This window comes from Melospiza melodia, chromosome 2 (genome assembly GCF_035770615.1).
Source record: "Melospiza melodia melodia isolate bMelMel2 chromosome 2, bMelMel2.pri, whole genome shotgun sequence".
Classification (NCBI taxonomy): domain Eukaryota; kingdom Metazoa; phylum Chordata; class Aves; order Passeriformes; family Passerellidae; genus Melospiza; species Melospiza melodia.
In genome coordinates this window covers 19001919-19020420 of record NC_086195.1, presented here as the reverse complement: position 1 = coordinate 19020420, position 18502 = coordinate 19001919, and the positions used below count along the sequence as shown (strand labels likewise).

The window sequence follows — 18502 nt, the reverse complement described above, 5'->3', positions numbered from 1 at the left end:
TATATATCAATATAACGTTATTAACTTCCTTTCCCATTCAGGATTTTTTTCTTATAATACATATTTCACATTTCTTGGGCAACAGGGAAAAGCAGAACTTTTCCATTCTCCTGAACTTAGCCCACAGGTAACTGCAGATGAAATGAACGGACACCAAGCAGGCTGAAACACTGATTGCTTTTGAGCTTACATGGTCTGTCTGGATGGGTTGAGAACCATACTGTGCATTCATGGGAACAAACTGTTTGTTAAGGGTGTCAACAAGGAGGTTCTGAAATATTTTATATGTTTTGAAACAACAGCTATTATTTTAAGAGCAGTCATTTTCCAGCAGTTACTGTGGTGAGCACACCACCCCATGTGATTGAAGACTGAGGAGGGTAAGAATGGGATATTTCAGAGGTCAGGCTTCCAGACAAGAAACTGAGCATCATGACAGAGCTGCCAAAAGCCTTCTGCAGAGTTTATGGTGAGAAAATAACAAAGCTCTTAAACAAAAAAACTGGGAGGTCTTCTTTCTCTGAATGTTGCCTTGCAAAAGCTAAACATGGAAACTTCCTAATGAGCACTGTTATTGTTTTCTTCTTGACACAGAGGATAACAGAAAGCAGAAGGAAAAGAAAGGAAAGGAAAGGAAAGGAAAGGAAAGGAAAGGAAAGGAAAGGAAAGGAAAGGAAAGGAAAGGAAAGGAAAGGAAAGGAAAGGAAAGGAAAGGAAAGGAAAGGAAAGGAAAGGAAAGGAAAGGAAAGGAAAGGAAAGGAAAGGAAAGGAAAGGAAAGGAAAGGAAAGGAAAGGAAAGGAAAGGAAAGGAAAGGAAAGGAAAGGAAAGGAAAGGGGAAAGGAAAGGAAAGGAAAGGGGAAAGGAAAGAGGAAAGGAAAGAGGAAAGGAAAAAGGAAAGGAAAAAGGAAAGGGCAGTTGGACATAAACACTATGGCTTCAGAGTACTAATTTATTTACAATATGTACACAGCTGGGAAGGGGGAAGAAAAGCAGCCAAATTATTTTCCAGGAGGGACTTAAGTCATACACTTAACTTTACACTGCATATTAGCAGCAGATATATGTTAAACAGATGTTTATTTTAAAAAATATCTCTAATAATACATCTCCACATAGAAAATATATGGTCATGTGCAAAATTTAAAGGAGAGGAATATACATTGAAGGAAAAAGTTCCAAGACAGAGTGGTTAAAACCAAAAAGACAGATGTCTACTCAGAAAGGCAAATCACTGAATCACGGAATGGTTTGGGTGGAAAGGACCTTAAAGATCTTCTAGCTGAAACCCCTCTGCCCTAGGCAGGAGCACTTTCCACTAGATCAGGCTGCTCAGAGCTCCAGCAACCTGGCCTTGAACAATTCCAGGAACGGGGCATCCATAACCTCTCTGGGCAATCTTTTCCAGGGCCTCACCACCCTCACAGCAAAGAGCTTCCTCCTAACATCCAAGTTAAATCCCACCTCTCCTAGTTTTCAACTCTTCCCCCTTTCACTATCTGTCCATGCAGAGCATCACTCTCCCTCTTTTTTTAGGATCCCCCTTTGAGTACTGGAAAACCCCAATGAGGTTCCTTGGGAGCCTCCTCTCAAATGCAGAAATGAGATTTAAGTCCCACCTGGAAAAGAGATGGACATGGAACAGAAGTGCATGGAACAGAAGTGCTGGTGGTGAAAGATACCTGCATCACCCAAGGAAAGTAACAGTGCTCAATCCAAAGGCCTGCAAAGATTTCTAGCTCTTGAAACAAAATAGCAGATCAGTGTCAAGAGGACAGTTCTGATTATGCAAAAAACACAGTTCAAAAATCTACCTGGATCTCAGACTGGGACCAAAGCCAATGCTAACAGTTTTAAAGGCACCAACACAAAAAAATGAAATGCGTGCACTTGTAAATATGAAACTGTATCCACCAAATGTTTATGTGAACAGTCAATACTGAAAAAGAAACTAAGTTTTATAAAATATTGCATATTTTGTAATTTTCTTGTTTGACTTAATTCTGCATTACTTCTATTTTTTGGTCAAAGCTTCTCTGGATTCTCTTAATATTTGTATGAGGGCAAGAGTATTCATAAATTTTATGAGACAAAGAGGTAAAGGACACTGACGAAATGAATTCACGGAAGTTGATGAAATTTAGACAGTTCAGCTGAAGAGTAAGAACATGTCCTCCAAAACTTTCATTTGGCATTGCAGTATCATATTTGACTGAACTCCAGACTCCCGGATGATTCCTGTATGGCTGCTGGGTAGTGGAAAGAGCAGATGATCATTACAATAAAAGCCATATCTAGATTATTTTGGCCAACAAGAGAAGCAACCAAAGAACAAAATAATTTCTCATATTATTTTATTTTATTTATTATTATCTCATATAAAAGAGCGTAAAAGGTGCTCTTTTTTTGACAAAAATGAAAATAGACTAAAATGTTCATCTAGAGGATAACTAGATTTGAAAAATACTTTCTACACATATATGAGGCAAGGTGGTTCTCTTAGGAGCAGAGATAGGAGGGGAGTATTTCAGAAAAATTATACAGTCACATTTTTAAGCACTGAAGATTAAGGTCTATGGAAAAGAGCTTATGAAAAGGTTCAAATAAAAATAAGTGCAGGCAGATAAAAACCTTGAGTCCTTTTGGAAAGATTTTTCTTTAAAAAGCCAGTATTTATTTGTTATAATACTGGTACTGTCCACAATGCAGACGCAGGTGGTGTTTCTACATCCACCTTCTAGTTCAAATCAGAATTGCACTTTGGAAGTGACTGACTGTTCAACATGCTTAGGTTCATGGACCATGTGCAATGGACTTGTCTATTTTAGCTGAAACTTTAACATGTCCTTCAAAAGCAGACCTGACACAACTGAACCAGTGATGAATATCCATGCCAGAGAACCAAATGACAGCAAAGAAAACCTTGAGCAGACATTTCCATGCATATATTCATCTATGATGCCCTCAGATTTTTCATTAGTTCCATGTTGCCTTCCTTTCATTTAATGACTTTTGTCAATTTAGCTGCCAAAATAAATTTCATCAGCTTTTGCTGAGTTCTTCACATTCTCCTGAACCAGTCATCAAACAGGCACAAATATCCTTTGGCTCAGTTCCTTCTGCCAAATAAATTTATAACCTTGCTTGGAACTCCAGGCTGTGGAGTATAAAACCAACATGTGAAACCTCTTACTTATATGTTTAGAAAAGTGATCTCCAGCCCAATTGTATAATTTTTACAGGCTCTTGTTCATGCTGTGTTAGGCCACCCACCATCTTGAGTGTGTGATTTTTAATTATTTAAACATAATACAATACAAAGCATTTCCTAAACACTGAGCTTTTATGCTTGCAGTTACTTTCGAGCAGAAATAAGGATTCCCTCACAGAAACCATAACTTGGTTAGGTACCTACTGAGCCCTTATTAGGGATATCTGGGACCCAGGCTGATCCTGTCAATGCATTCCTACTCTCTGCTACACAAAGGACAGCAGGCTTTGCCCATGAACCACAGGGCTGGGTTTAACCATGGTAGAAATCTGAAAAATGTTATCAAATATCAAAGGAATGTAAACACACCACATCTGAGAGTATTTTATAGTGTCAGCTAAAAAGTAGGTTGAGGTTACAGCTAAATTTTCATAGTAGCAAAGGTTTGTTAATCCTGGTGCTCTGCCTTTAACAATCTAGTCTACCACTTTTTCCTCACATGCATAATCTCAGTGAAGCAATATTACTAGGTCTCATAAATCTCTGGATATTTGATAGTTTTACTAAACCCTCAGATCGTAGTTAAATAATTTCAAGAATTTCAACTTTGAACATGACTTTTTCTCAAGATATCCTGAAGCAATACTCAGCAAACCAAAACAAAAAATAAGCTCAATTGATTTCGTAATCATGATTCTATTCAGGAATTCCAATTCAGAAATCCCATTCATGACATCTTACTCTTTCAAAATAGTCTATTAAAGCATATAAAATTATTCATGAGAAAAAAATGAATGGTTTGCTTTTATTTCTCTATTTATTCCACTCCATGAAAAACCTATAAAATAACTTGATCTGAAACTACTTGGCAGTATAAATGGAACTTCACTGAAAAAGAAAAGGGATATAGCTATGATTGCTATTATAGCAATATTGCAGTCCTTAATGCTCTGAGTTATTTTTTATTCTATCTATGCTTAATATAAATGTTTTAGCTGAAGTATTTATATTTCAATTTCATCAGTCCTTTGTGATTCCTAAATAGAGATTGAGTAATTCATATTTACAGCATAAGAAGAGTTAGAGTCTTACACCAACACCTACTCCAAATATCAAGACACAGAGAGAACCTGAACTCATGGTAGCAGAAGTGTAATCTGAGAATTCAGGACCAAATGTCTTTGTGGTGTGAAACCACAAAGATCCTCCTATTGATTCCATAAAGCTCCACCAAGTGTGTGTTCCCCACTGGGCTGAGGTTTCTGCTTTGTTCCTGAGCATGCCAGCACTGAGCTGCTCAGGGGGAACAAACGAGGATGGAACCTGGGATCCAAGTAAAACAGAAATCTGCTGCCATTTTCCATACAGTAATCTCTAAAGGTGGCAGCAGCAGCAAGTTAGCAAAAGCTGAGAAGTAGCAACTATGGACCCATAACAAGTGCATGATAGGTCCAGATCCTACCTGGTTTAATCCCTAATTTTTTGATTCTTTTACCACCCACCAACTGTTACGTTTTGATAATTCAAATAAAATGACAAACCATCAAAGTTAAAGATCCAAAATGCTGAATTACAGGACAGTCAATTAACATTTAACATTTATTAATATGAGAAAATAAATGTATGGATTACACAAATTTCACTTTTTTTTAAACATAGTGTAGCTGAACAAACTATAAAATCACTGTGTTTTTTTCTGTCAGAAAAAATACCCCAAAAGTTACTAAGAGACACCATGTTATTGGGCTACCATATGGAAAGTATTTTATATAAAGAGGATCACCAGTGACTGAATTATTTTTGCTACAGGTTAATGCAGTCAAGCAATGAAAGATTTGTGTGTTACTATATAGAGAAATTATATGAGGGGAAAAAAAATGTCTAAATCTTTTTGGCAGGAGACCTGAAAGTAAAGAAAATCATATCAAAAGCCAGGAAGCTACACGTATAAAATTCATCCCTGAAAACCACACAGTGGTCTCCTGTTACATTCATTCATAAAGCTGCTGGAAATGGCAATCCCTGATGCACACGTAGATTGTGTAGGTATCAATTAGGATAGGCCAGGTGGGGATAAAGGGCCCATATAATATGGGGCATTACGTATAAGATACTTGGTGTTGGGTTCTTCACAGGGGACTTGAAGAAGTTTTCAGAGTTCAAGGCTTAATTTGAAAATGTAACCCCTTCCTTTCCATGGGAAGGGATGTCACAGACATCTTTTGTGAAAAATCCTTTCTTTAGGATTTTTCTCCCTTCTGAGAAGCTGTGGCCTCAGCAACAAATGTAAACAATGGTTATCTGCTGCTGTGGAATGCAACAGGTGGATCCGTGATTGGTCTATTGTGGATGTTTGGATTTACTGACCACTCACAGCAGAGCTGTTCTCGCTTTCTGCCGGGACACAGACCTTTGTTATTCCTTCTTTTCTATTCTTAGCTTAGCTAGCTTCTGAGAACTTTTCCTTCTATTTCTTTTTAGTATAGTCATAATGTAATATATGTCATAAAATAATAAATCAAGCCTTCTGAACATGAGGTCAACATTCTCACCTCTCTCTTCATCCTGCAACCCTTGCGAGCCCTGTAACAAAGGGACACTCAAAGTGTGGAGTGAAGGGCAAATCCAGTTCTCTTCCATAGCCTCATAGACTTCTTCCATTCCATCTTCCATTCCACCCTTCCATCCCATTGAGTATTAGAGCTACAGCCTCAGAGGAAAAAATCATATTAAATCATGGTACAGCCAGAGTTGTGTCAGGGCCTGTCCTTCATGCACTTTCAGCAAGCTCTGGAGACTGAATCTCCTCCTCTGTATTGTGTCTCCAGGGCCCATGAGTCTATGGAGCTGTTCCACAGTAACTTTCAGAAAGTACCAAGTGAGACAAGTAGGAAAAATCTAAGCAGAGTATTCCAGGTATGCCCTGACAAGTGATAAATAGAGAGGGTCAATTACTTCTTCATCTTTGCTTGTTGGTGATGCTCTTGTTGGTACAACCCAGCGTGTCAGGCAAAGGAGGAAACGAAGGGGGATGAGCAGGATGCCCCTCCACACAAATTCAGCTTTTATGTCCATTCACCCCAAATGGGAAATGGCATCTTCAGGGGGCAAAGCAGTTTTATCATGGGGCTCACTTTGGTGCAGAGATGAAAAACTGGAGTACAAGACATAACTAAGACCCCGAAACTAGGGACAGCATTTCATGAAACAAGAACTGTGTTCAGTTTAGGAACAGGATTTATAGTTGTCATCCCACTAATTTCTCATTTTACATTCTAGATATCAAGAAAATATATGAAAAGCAGCCATGAGGTGTGCTTTGGGATCAGAATTGTATGAAGTACAAAAAGGTTTTCCTAAAAGCTGAGGGACATTCCTGTAAGACATGTTATATATGACCCTAGAAGCCACAGGGCCCTCTCATATCACCTTGGCATGAAAAGGCTCCTGTGAGAGCTCAGAGCAAGGTTGGGAGGATGGTCCAGAAACTGCCCATCAGCTTTCACTTGGGAGACAGCCATGACTACAGCCTCAATAAACATTTCCCTAATAAATCACAGGGAATGGGGGAGACCCAGGGCCAGTCCCATTCCAGCAGGCAATGCGAAGTATACTTAGGGACCACCAGGGCAAACAGACCTATCCAGAAGTCACTCTGAAAAAAAAAATAAATATATATATATATTTTGGGGAAATAATTATAGCTCATAACAGACTACCTGCATCACAGTTCAGAAATTATTTGTTTTATGACCAGAAAATTTCATCTTGAACACCAATCAACATTTTAGTGGCAAGAAGATCAGACTCAACTGATACACTCATGTCTATTTGTTGGAATAAATGTGCATAATAAAAACCATGAGTCTTTGAACTGAGTTTTAAGTAATTAGTATGCTTTCTACGCCGTGCTGATTTAACTAAAATCAAAAGACAACTCCTCCCAGACAGGAAGACAAATCTAATGAATGGAGCTGGGGAGTCTCAAGGTAGTGAGTGCTGCATTTCAAAAAGACAGCAGCACAGCTGCAAACCAACAATGGCTTTTGTGTCCAGGACAAAAAAAGTCTTTACCATCCTGTGCAACACATAAACAGTATTGCACAAGTTTGTTTCTTTTAAATAGATTGAATTTTTATCAGATGTCATTTGAATCCTTGGGCTAAATTTGCCACCTTTTGGTACTTCTGACTTCACACTGCTCCTCTCTACACGGTGACTTAAACGTACTTTGGAAGATCATTTGTACTTTCAGAAGTCTGAAGAAACCAGCAGTAGATGTCAGCAACTCGGGAGAAGTTTTTTCTAGAGAAATTTTTTCTTAATATCCAAGTACTTTGCAGATTGTGAAAAGTTTGTTCAGGGACGGTCCTGCAGGGCAAAGCCTGGAAAGCTTTCGGTGCGAATGCATTTCCCGGGGATGGAAACCCATCTCAGCGCTGGCACGGCGGGTGCCTGCGGAGGCAGAGCCCGCGAGCACGCCGGCTGTGGGGCGCTGGTAAATGGTGATTTACCCAAGTACCGATTTACCAGCGGCCGGTTCTAGGCCGGGCCGGGTTCGCACCGGGCTCGTGACACGGCTTTCCCCGGGGCAGCATCGCTGCAACTCCGTGGGCGGCTCCGGGGCAGCTTGCGCTGATCGGGCCGGGACCCCCCGCCCCTCTCCGGGCTCTGCCCGCCCCGGCTGCAGGCGGGCCTGCCCCGCCCCGTCCTTTTATATGCCCCGTGCCGCCGAGGCACAGCCCTAGGGCGAGCCGGCCTGCCAGCCAGCCAGTTGGCCAGCCAGCCTGCCAGCCTGCCTGCAAGCCAGCCAGCCAGCCTACCTGCCTACCTGCCTGCCTACCTGCCTGCCTGCCTGCCAGCCTGCCTACCAGCCTGCCTACCTACCTGCCTGCCTGCCTGCCAGCCAGCCAGCGCCGGGGTGCCGCCGTGCCCGGGCGATGGTGGCGGCGCCCGGGAGCGCGCTGCTGGCCGCGCTGCTCGCCGTCGGGCTGGCCGCCGCGGGCAGGTGAGCGGGACCCGGGCGGGAGGGGCACGGCGGCCTCGCTCCCGGCGGGCCCGGGGCTGCTCCGCTGCTCCCCGGCGGCCCCGCGGGTGTCGGGGGCTCCCGCCGGGCGCGGGGTGTGCGCGGGTGGGCCGTGGTGCTGAAGGGCGCCCGCCCGGTTGGTGCGAGCCGATCTCCCGAGGCGTCGCAGCGGAGCTGGGGACGCGAGCTCTGGGAAAAGCGGCAGCTTGAGTTGCGGTCCCGATGGGGGAATAGCTGCAGCACCTGTGGGAAGGTGTGAGCGCCCCCAGTTCTTGGTCTGCCAGCATAAACGGCCCTTCACCCGCAGCCTGTCATCACAGGTGTTGGGTTCTATGGAGGCAGAGGTTCCAACGAGATTTTGAGAGAGGATCAGTAAAACCTCTTACTCCAGACCAAGCCATTCCAGTGTTCCCTCTGCCAATTCTCCAGAAGCAGAAGTGCTGCAGCAAGGGAGCTCCCAAAGGGACAATTCCCAGCAACTGCATGTGAAGCCTTCAAGATGTTTTGTGGTTTATTTCTTTAATGTGAGATCTGTGCATGGAAACATTTGTCATCGAGAAGTGGCAGTGTGCTGCTCCAGCACATGCGAGGCTGTTGAGCGGTCAGCTCCTTGGGAACTGGAAGTTCATTAACTCCAGACCTGCTCTTACACTTTTATGTCTTAGAGAAAGGACATTTGTTATTCTGTACCACCTCACACCATTGTCTAGGGTGAGGGAAAAGAAGTGACCTCCAGGAAGAAGGGATTCCTTCCAGTCAACAAAATGTGGTGGAGGGAGCCCATCCGGTCTATCATAGGGGTATTTTCGTGTGAAATGTTTCTTTTCTTCTTCCTTCTGTCATTAGTATTGTTGCTATTACTGTTCATTTCCTTATCTGGTTGCTATTTCCAGTAAATTGTTCTTACCTCAACCTGCAATCTTTGCCTATTTTGCCTCCAGTTCTCATGTCCATCCTGCTGCTAGGGGAAGGATGAGGGGAAATTGGGGGAGCAAGAGAGGGTGCCGTGTGGTTGTGGAGAGTGTTGGTGGGGGGACTGATTTGGGGAATACCATTCCTAAACCATAACAGCAATACAGGTTACAGCAGCAGTGCAACTTAGTCCCGCTTAGTTTAAAATTGTGCTAATGTTGTCACACAGCAATCTTGTGACAGCCAATGCAGCCAGCTCTTTATTTCAGTCTCCTCAACTCAGGCAGTCCTGGGTTGTTGTGGTTACTATTTATCCTCACTGCTCTTTGCTAAATGCCTCATAGCGCTGTCAGCAATACCACAGCCACAAAAATTCAATTACTTCTTTCCGCCCTGGGCACCCTGGACTGCTCAGTAGCTATTTGTTACCTTCAGCACCAGTGCTGCCTCTCAGAGTTCTTCAGACAGCACTCTTCCGCTGCACCGTGATCTGACTGCACAGTGTGCATTCTCTTGCCTTTCTTTTTTGGTCACATTTTTTGGCTGCAGATTCTTCAAGGCCAGGAATTTTTTGCATGCTGAGCAGACTGTGGTAAGTCCAGCCATCTCACTCAGGTACTTTAGATAGTTCCTCTGAAATCCTACAGGAATATCCAACAAGGAGGGATCAGAAGTGCCCTGTGCCTCCAGTCTACATTACTTTTTCTCCAATATCCAGAAAGGTTCAATTGCCATTCTCCCAGAAAGGGTCTTCCTACCTGAAAGAATCTCCTCTTTCTAATTTTTGTTTTAAATGCTGAACTCCTAATAGAAATAGCTAAGCTGATGGGTGTTGATTCTTCATGGATGAAAGGGACTAACCTGCCAAAACTGGTTTTCCTCCCAGATTTTGGGATCTAGTTGATCTTTGCCTAAGGTAAGTTTTATCTTGATGCTTCTTGTGGAAGTCACAACGAGTCTTTCGACCTTGTCCAGGGCAATATCTATAGAGTTCAGCTATGTTAATTTAATTTGTAGCTTTATGGAACATTTCCCAGCTTTAAGGAAACTTTGTTCTGAAATCTTGAGAGATACTGTAAGCTTTACAATGACTTTTTTTAATATAAATTATTAAATAAAACATTACTGAATCCATTTTCCTGTGAAAATGAGCACATTTTGGAAAGGAATGAGATCCTTCTTCCTCCAGGCTTTAGGCATTTTAACCTTCCAGGGGAGTCATAGCACTATCTAGATGTATTCAGAGGGATTTTCTGAGATGCAAGCAGAATGTACATTTACTATCCAGGTGAATTCAAGGCCACTTTCTAGTCTGCAAGCAGAACATACGTTCTTTAACGTTATACTTGCAAGTGATGTAAGGCAGCAACATGTGGATAACAAAATGGAAAAAGGTTATTTTATTGTCTATAGGATGCAGAGGCAGGCTGCTGATTTGTCACACACAGAGGAGTTAGAGCTGTTTAACACACCTTTTCACCTGTCTGAAGATGTTCATGTACAAGAACATGTACTCCTGTAAACTGCATTGATGGCAAAGGTTGGGTGGCTTCAGAACAATTTATTCCTGCACTGAAGCTTTTTTACTTGTTGGGTGACACGAAGACCATTTCTTTGTATAGAGTATCTCATATACATGAGCTTATGCATTTCCTCTGAATTCCCTTCTAGTTCCAATGGTTCAGCTGCTAAAGAAAACTCTGGAGTAACACCTCGTGTCTTTGAAGTGTATGAGTGTATGCATATATTTGTTCTACTAGTTTGCCTCAGTGATGTTTCAATGTGAGTGCAGCCATTACAGATAAGCACAGGAGGATACATTCAAAGTACTCCTCTAATATGAAAAATATTACCTTTTTTGTGCCTCAGACAAAAACATGCAAAAGTTCTTGCCTGATGGCTTTTTTCCACCATTTTTTCCCCACTGTGAAATTTCTGTTGCAGTGTATTGTGCCCCCTCAGGACCCCAGACCACTTACTACAAAGCTCTCACCAAACAGGAATTTTCTGGGTCAGAACCAACACTTTGGACTCTCTGAAGAAAATGCATTTTAAATTATGACTTGGATAAAGCAATGCAGAGAGAGGATTTTGGATAAAGAACAGAATTTCATAAAGGGGACAGGCTTAAGGTGGACAGCTTACAGCAAGCAGAAGGAGAAAAGAACTAAAGCCACAGCACTCATAGAAGCACAGAGGAGGTCTAGAAGATTTACACATTTGTGAATTTCCATCAGATTTATAATTTTGGCAATTAATATGGTAGGCTTTCCAACTCTTACAGCTGTTGATCTGCACAATGACTTTGAACCCCTGGGCTTATTGGCAGGTGAAATTAAAATTAATTTGTCGGTCAGGGAGTCTCATACAACCAGAGAACCTGGGACTGTCAGTACTTATGCAATCACTTTGCATGTATGCAGTGGCTATGATCCTGTAATTCACTAGCTTTTGTGGGGCTGACTGATGTTCTCAACATGCTTTTCTGTGGAATCAGTCTTTCATCATCCAAGGCAATATTGCTGTCAGTTATGGCATCATGTATTTGATCCAGTTATTCATGTGACACAAACTGAGGCAGCCCTATTGACTTCACTGATATTAAGATGGCTCATTCTAGCAAGGAGCTGGCTTTATTTTTTGCCCTTCAGTGTTTCTCATTAGAAAGTGTTTACCTTGCACAGTTAATTTATTGCAGGTGAAACATTGCCATCATCACAGTTTCTCAGATCAAATGGAAGATTGCATTCCTGTCAAAGAGCACTGCTGTAGGTTTGGGGAAATGAAAATGGCTGCAAGTGGATAAAGCAAAAGAGAATTGTACAAAGGGGTGTGCAGAGGAATGGACTAGAGCATTTTCCTGCTGGAATTAGTGTTTGTCCTTCCTCACACAGCTTGAGAGCTCGTGGGCAGCTGAGGGCTGTGGGCCGGCCTGGGGTGTGTCGCTACGGCTCCAGGTGGGATTGCTGTCCTGGCTGGAGAAAGAACAACAAGGGCCACTGTGAAGGTAACATTACCTTTCTGCTTGTTTCCTCTCTGCTGCTGCCTACTTGGTACTAATAAGCAGGTTTCTTACATGTCTGCCAGAAGTTACAGAAGGAAAACTCCTGAGGAGTGAAATCTCCAAATCTGTGAGAGACCAAATAAAACATGCTTGAGAGACCATCTCCTCAAAAAAAAGCAGAGCTTTGGGTAAATAACACCAAACCATAACTTGCATGTTCAAAAATTCTAAGATCCATAAGGCACCATCTGTTCTAACCTCCTGCACAGCCCTGGTCAGTGGCTGCACTGTTACAGCTGTTGAGTACGTGCCATAAATGCAGTGTTTTCTAATGCTATATAAGGATCTCTAAAATTATTTCATATCAGTTGGTATCCTTTATCTTCAGATTACACAGCCTCTGAGAACCATTTTTCTAAAAATACTAAAAAAACCTCAATAATAAGTGCCCCTGACTTGAGCTTGGGTAGCCAGCCAGTGTTCTGGTCTGTGGATCGTTTTCTTAATGAAGAGACAATGACTCTTAGGACACTTCTAATTTGTGAAAGGTCTACATATCCCAAGGAGAGTGCAGTGTAGAATCTCTCTATCCAATTTTGCTTGGGCAAAACACAACAAAATCATAAAATATATGTTTTAGGTCTTTTCAGATGTTGCGCTTGTTGTCCCAAAGAGTTTGGCCTTTTATATCTAGTGAATTTGTATAAAGGCTTAAGATTATTCATTGCTGAAAATTCATATGCTAAAAGGGAAAGATGCTAAAATCTCTCTGCTCTGTATATATGATATGCCATTTTAACAAAAGAAAAAGGGATATTGTAGTATTTCTTGCATTGCTTAATTGCACTTTAGTTTTGATGCAAATTAATACCTGGAGAGATAACTGGGAAATGTAACTTTTGATCAGCCAGTGAAGTAGGTTGTCTTGTTTTAAAGCAATAGGTTTTCATAAAATTTTAAGACTGTCCTTTAGCAAATCACTTTAAGCCATCCATAATGTAATTCTGCATTGTAAATCCAGCACTACTTCAGTGCTAACCCTGCAAGCCGGTCTTTTGCAGTCTGGCATCCTCTCAGTTACAGAAAAGAAAGGGGTCCATTCCATCCCATGGGAGAACACCCCAAGCAGGGATGCTTTGGATCCCAGGGGAACAAGTTGGTCTTGCAGTGTGTCACATTGCATTCAGGCCTGGAAGAAATGTAGAAAAATGCCTCAGTCTGCAGAGTCAGTACCTTCAGTACATCTGAACGTATCTGTTAATGGAGGGAAGATACTTGAATTCAGAAAAATGAATTTTAATATTAATTTTACTATATAGCAACTAAACTTTCCTATAGTTTGCAGATCAGCTTAACTACATAAGGAATTGAGATTCACACCCTGGTGCACACTCTTTCACTGTTTCCTCAGCGGCAGTCCTGACGTAAATGCATGTTTGGTTTGCTCTTCCTGAATAACCCCCATGCTGACAATTAAAGTGATTTCAGCAGCCTTAAGGCTTATAAAAGTCAGCATTTAATTTCTGATTGATGATCCAGATGACTTAGAGTTGCTCTTTAATGCATCCAGGTTAAATGCAGCCCTCTCAAATTATTGTAAACATGATGCCAATATACTCCCTGGGATGTGTGCTAAGGACAGTTGCCTGATGACAGATGTGCTCTGGGTGTTCCCCACGGGACAGACACGTTCCTCAGCTGTAACTGAGGAGATCCAAGACTGTAAACTGCTGTAGGATTATGTGTCTCCTTTGGCTCTAGGAGAGTGCTGCTGCCTCTTTCCTGCTCCAGATGCCAAGCATAGCAATTCAAGCTGCTGGCCAGCTGCTTCTCACAGAGGCTTCCTAAAGAAAGGAAAAAGGCAGGAGTACAAAACTAAATGTGCCTTGTAAGTATTGCAGAAAAAAAAAAAAAAAAAAAAAAAAAAAAAAACCAAAAAAACAAACAAACAAAAAAAAAAAAAAAAAAAAAAAAACAACCAGAGAGAGAAGAGGGAGAGACCTTTTGTCTTTACAAACCTGGAAAAAACCAAATTCTTGTAATTAATGTTAGTGCCGCTATTCTGAGTTAGTGCCACCTTTTAGGCAACTAAGCAGGGCAAAAGTTCTCTAATAGAATATTTCTAATTTTTTATTTTTCTCTCTCTTTTCTCTGGCTGACTCCACCAGCTACCTGTGGACATGGTTGCAAGTATGGCGAGTGCATGGGACCAAACAAATGCAAATGTTTCCCTGGATTTACAGGGAAAACCTGTAATCAAGGTTTGTGCATGTGCTCCAGAAAGGAGAGACTGTTGGTTTTCTGTTTCCTTATCTTGTACTATGGTTTTTGTAATCTTCCAAAGCAGTAAACCAGGATGTTTTCTTGTTTATGTAGAAGAACTTGAGAATGTCAGGCTTTTGCATCTCCAGCATCCCAGGCAAACTCTAAGCCTCCTTCAGCAGACAAAAGTTTGGACCTGTGTTGTTTATCTCCTATGGGCTGATGACAAGGGCAAACTCATGTTTATAGTCAGAAGATTAAGGCATGGAGAGATTATTTAGGAAGATACCAGAAGAAATGGAAGCCAATTCCAGAACCCGTTATTTTCTTAACTAGCAGCCCATATTTCTTTGTAAATTAATCTTCTAGTCAGAAAGATTTGCATTATTATATGGTAGATATTAGTTTATCAATCTGCCTGGGCTGTTTGTATATGCTGATGGTATTTCTGAGAACCATCATTGGGAGTCCTTAAAATTGCATTTTCAGAAACTTGAAATGCACCATTTTCCCCCCATGAGTTTGCAATTTGACATGGAAATATTTCAGTTAGCACATTGCTAAGAATTCAGCTTTTTTTTTTCCTGTTCCAAAATATGAGAGCCCTGTCTTGGATCAGATGAAAGGAGCAGGTCACTGTGCATGGAGAGGCAAATGAGTGAACTGTAGGTGCTATGATGGAAGCATGACATAAAGACCACACAAATGACTAGGTCTGTCCTTGCTACCTTCCTGAGCTCCTGCAGACTTTGCTTGAAAATATTCCCATTGACATGCTAAAAACACATTTTTTTATAGTCAAACCAGCCCATTTATTACACAGTATCTTTCAAACAATATGCCCTAAAGATATGCTATTAAGTATTTTGGAAAAATCCATCTTTTGTCATTCCTCACAGGGAAAGAAGTTAACTCCTCAGCACCACTAGAGAGGAAAGGGAAACAGCAGCTGTGGTTATGTGTAACAGATATATAAGTACCACTTACAACTTCAGCCTCTAAACACAGAAGTTTAACCTCAAAAATTATTTGGCATCTTAAATGTTGCTCAAAGGCAACAGAGAAGCCCTCAGCCTTTAGGTGCTTTCTGTGCAGTAATTCCATGGGCATTTGACATGCTCTCCACAGGCAACCTGATCAGTTCTGTGCACTTCAGCACGTTCTGAGGCTGAGGCTTGGAGGAAGCACTGCACAGACTCCCTGTTAGCTCCTGGGCTTTTCTACCTCCTGAAGCAGGAGCAGGATTTTTTCAGTGGAGTGGTGGCTGGCACAGGCCAGAAGTGTCCAAGAGCTGTTTGTTTCACCAGTATAGCTGTATAGGTGGTCATGTTCCATCAGCCAGGAGTGCTAATACCCACTTCTAATTCACTGGCAGATGTAGCCTTGGTCTGTCCTTACAGCAGAATGTCCTGCTGAGCAAGCTCAACAAGAGCTAACTAAAATAACAGAGATAAGGGGCCTGTGTTAGTCTGCCACCAAGTCTGAGCTAATTAGCCTTATCTCCATAGGTTCTTTTTTAGAGCTGTGTATGCTCTCTGTGCATTGTGAGAGATAGGTACAGATAAGCACTTTTGAAAATGTATGGTCTAAGTGGAATAACTTTTGTTCTCTAGTGTGCTCTGTGGTTTCTTTGTTAAGAGAGTCTTAGTTATTTAGTGGAGTCACAGTAGCACAAAAATCCAGTGAGATTTGCAAGCAGACAAATTGTTATTTTTCAAACAGACCCTGTGGGAATAATAGAATGCAACTCTCTCTCTTCCCTGGACTGAGCTGTAACACGCACTTGTGCACTTCCACAAAGTTTATGCTTTGAATGGCCTGGAGACTTTGTTCCTGTGGTCTGCAGGGTGTGACACAAGAACAAATGCTTCTCCCATTGGAAGTGGAGTTCCTCAGTGCTTGCCTGGAGAGCTGCATATTTAGTGAAATTGTTTTATTGGTCATATGTGCTGTTAAACACATATTGAATGGGCTGCATATGCTGGTGCATTCTGTAAATGAGTTCTATCTATTTACTAATCACTACAAGAGGTAGAGGTGTCAGGTCATGGAAGTAAAAAACACAGATGTTGTCCCCTTGTCATAGGCAAAATATCATTGTCAGCACTGCTCACCCTATACCACACAAATAAACATTTCAGAATTCTCATTTTCTCTCTGTGAAGGATAGATGTTGGGAATTTGAAATAGATTTAGTTTCCAAAAAGCCTTTAAATCCTGGATTTTGAGAAGGATTTAGGATGTTTGATTCTCAGGATTTTGATATTTTTGAGATCCTTTTAAAGTCACATAATTATTATCATAAATTGTATTTCATTTCTGCTACTGATGGCCTTGGTGCCAGTGTGTAGCTCAGAAAAATTAAAGTAAAAATCTTTGTTTCACATTATCTCAAACTGTTTTGCTATTCTTAGTCTCATGTTTTTGCTTTTCTAATTCAGAGGTCAACTGGAGGGCTAGGACCAGAATAAATCCATTAAAAAACTCCCAAAAAAAAAGATCAGCTACAGTTCTCTCCACCCCTCCACTTCTTCCTAACAAGGTGCCAGATGTGGCCAGAGTTTGAATTACATTTTCAAGTGTAGAGGTCTGTGTATGTCGGTTTTACTAGCAGTCTTTCAGCCAGATGGTCTGCTCAACTCTCATCTCGCAAGGGGCTGGCTTATTTTCCATCCAGACAATTTCACTCTGGGGAACTCCACACATTAGGCAATATTATCCACCTGTATGCATGAATGTATGTATAAAAGGCCAGCACTCACTCAGTTCCAATGACTCCTGCAGATGTGAACGAATGTGGGCTGAAGCCACGTCCCTGCGCGCACAGATGTATGAACACACACGGCAGCTACAAGTGCTATTGCCTCAACGGGTACATGCTCATGCCAGATGGCACATGTGCAAGTAAGTACCAGAGCTGATGGAACAGGCGCACAAAAATCACCCAATCACATCTAACCCCAGCAGATTTTCTTGTTGGGATGAACTGATTTAGCTTATTCAGGATAGGGTCTTTGCCCCTGCTCCCTGGTGCTGTCACAGCTGAAAGAGATTTTCTATTTGGTAGCTCCTGGGTGAAGTAAACTAGGTCATACTTGTAGTTTGGTCTTCAGAGGTCTTGTAGTTTTGGTCCTGATAGAAGTAAAAGTCTTCTTCATCTGAAGCAACAGTCTCTTGATCTGTTGCTTCAGATGAAGAACAGCTAGTACAATCTCAGTGTACATTCCTGCCAGTTCATCTGTTGAATAAGGATAACTGAATGGATTCAAGCAAAGCACCAATACAGATAACTTTTGACTGTGCTGAATTTCATGCATTATTCTTTGCTTTACCTTTCTGTGCCTCCACCACTGATTTATTTTATCTGTGTTAATATGCTTTTGACGGTTGGTGAAAACTGTTCTTGCAAACATTTGCTGTATGATTTAAGGCTTATGAAAATAGGTATTTCTACCTATCTTTTTTGTCTTTAAGCCAGCGTGAAATGGAAAGCATCCTGCCTTTTTTAGCCAACCTGATTTTTCAGACCTGGAGAACCTTCTAGTTTATTGGTGACAGAGTTTTGTTTGTAGAAAATATCTCATGGACTCCTCAATTTTTCTATGTTAATTTATAAACAGCTTTCTTTATAATGAATGTATTTTTATTGTTCTGATTAATTTCTGTGTTTATACATATCTAAATTAAAATTGTGTGATTCCTGCCTAGAATTTTGCTTTTTTTGTTATTTTAAATACTGTTTTCAGGTTCTAGGACATGTGACATGGTGAATTGCCAATATGGATGTGAAGAAGTCAAAGGCCAGGTGCAGTGTCTCTGTCCATCAGGTGGCCTTCAGCTGGGACCAAATGGAAGGACATGCATTGGTATGGTTAGAGAGCTCACTCAGCTTCTTTTCTGCAGGATCCCTGAAGCCATAAGATTCTGGGGAAAGGTTAGGAAGTAGTTAACCCTCCTCACTGGCTTAAATAATGCTTCTTGTTATTCTCAGTGTGATGTAAAATTTTAATATTTAAAAAAAATATTTTTTCTTGAACTATTGGCCATGAAATTCTTTGGATAACTCTCATCCCCATTAAATAATTCAAT

The 18502-nt window shown here is 41.4% G+C and overlaps 1 protein-coding gene across 3 annotated transcripts in view; it reads left to right on the top strand.

Moving 5' to 3' along the window:
* Positions 1 to 8149: 8149 nt before the first annotated feature.
* Positions 8150 to 18502, top strand: part of EGFL6 (EGF like domain multiple 6) — a 29836-nt gene continuing 19483 nt past the window's right edge. For 2 of the 3 annotated variants that reach the window (XM_063150389.1, XM_063150391.1), the window contains exons 1-5: positions 8150 to 8217; positions 12042 to 12154; positions 14320 to 14412; positions 17198 to 17317; positions 18160 to 18279. In XM_063150389.1, coding sequence (XP_063006459.1) covers positions 8150 to 8217; positions 12042 to 12154; positions 14320 to 14412; positions 17198 to 17317; positions 18160 to 18279 — 514 coding nt within the window. Of the gene's footprint in view, positions 8218 to 12041; positions 12155 to 12279; positions 12340 to 14319; positions 14413 to 17197; positions 17318 to 18159; positions 18280 to 18502 lie in introns of those variants that run through there. The other variant, XM_063150390.1, reaches the window with a different exon arrangement.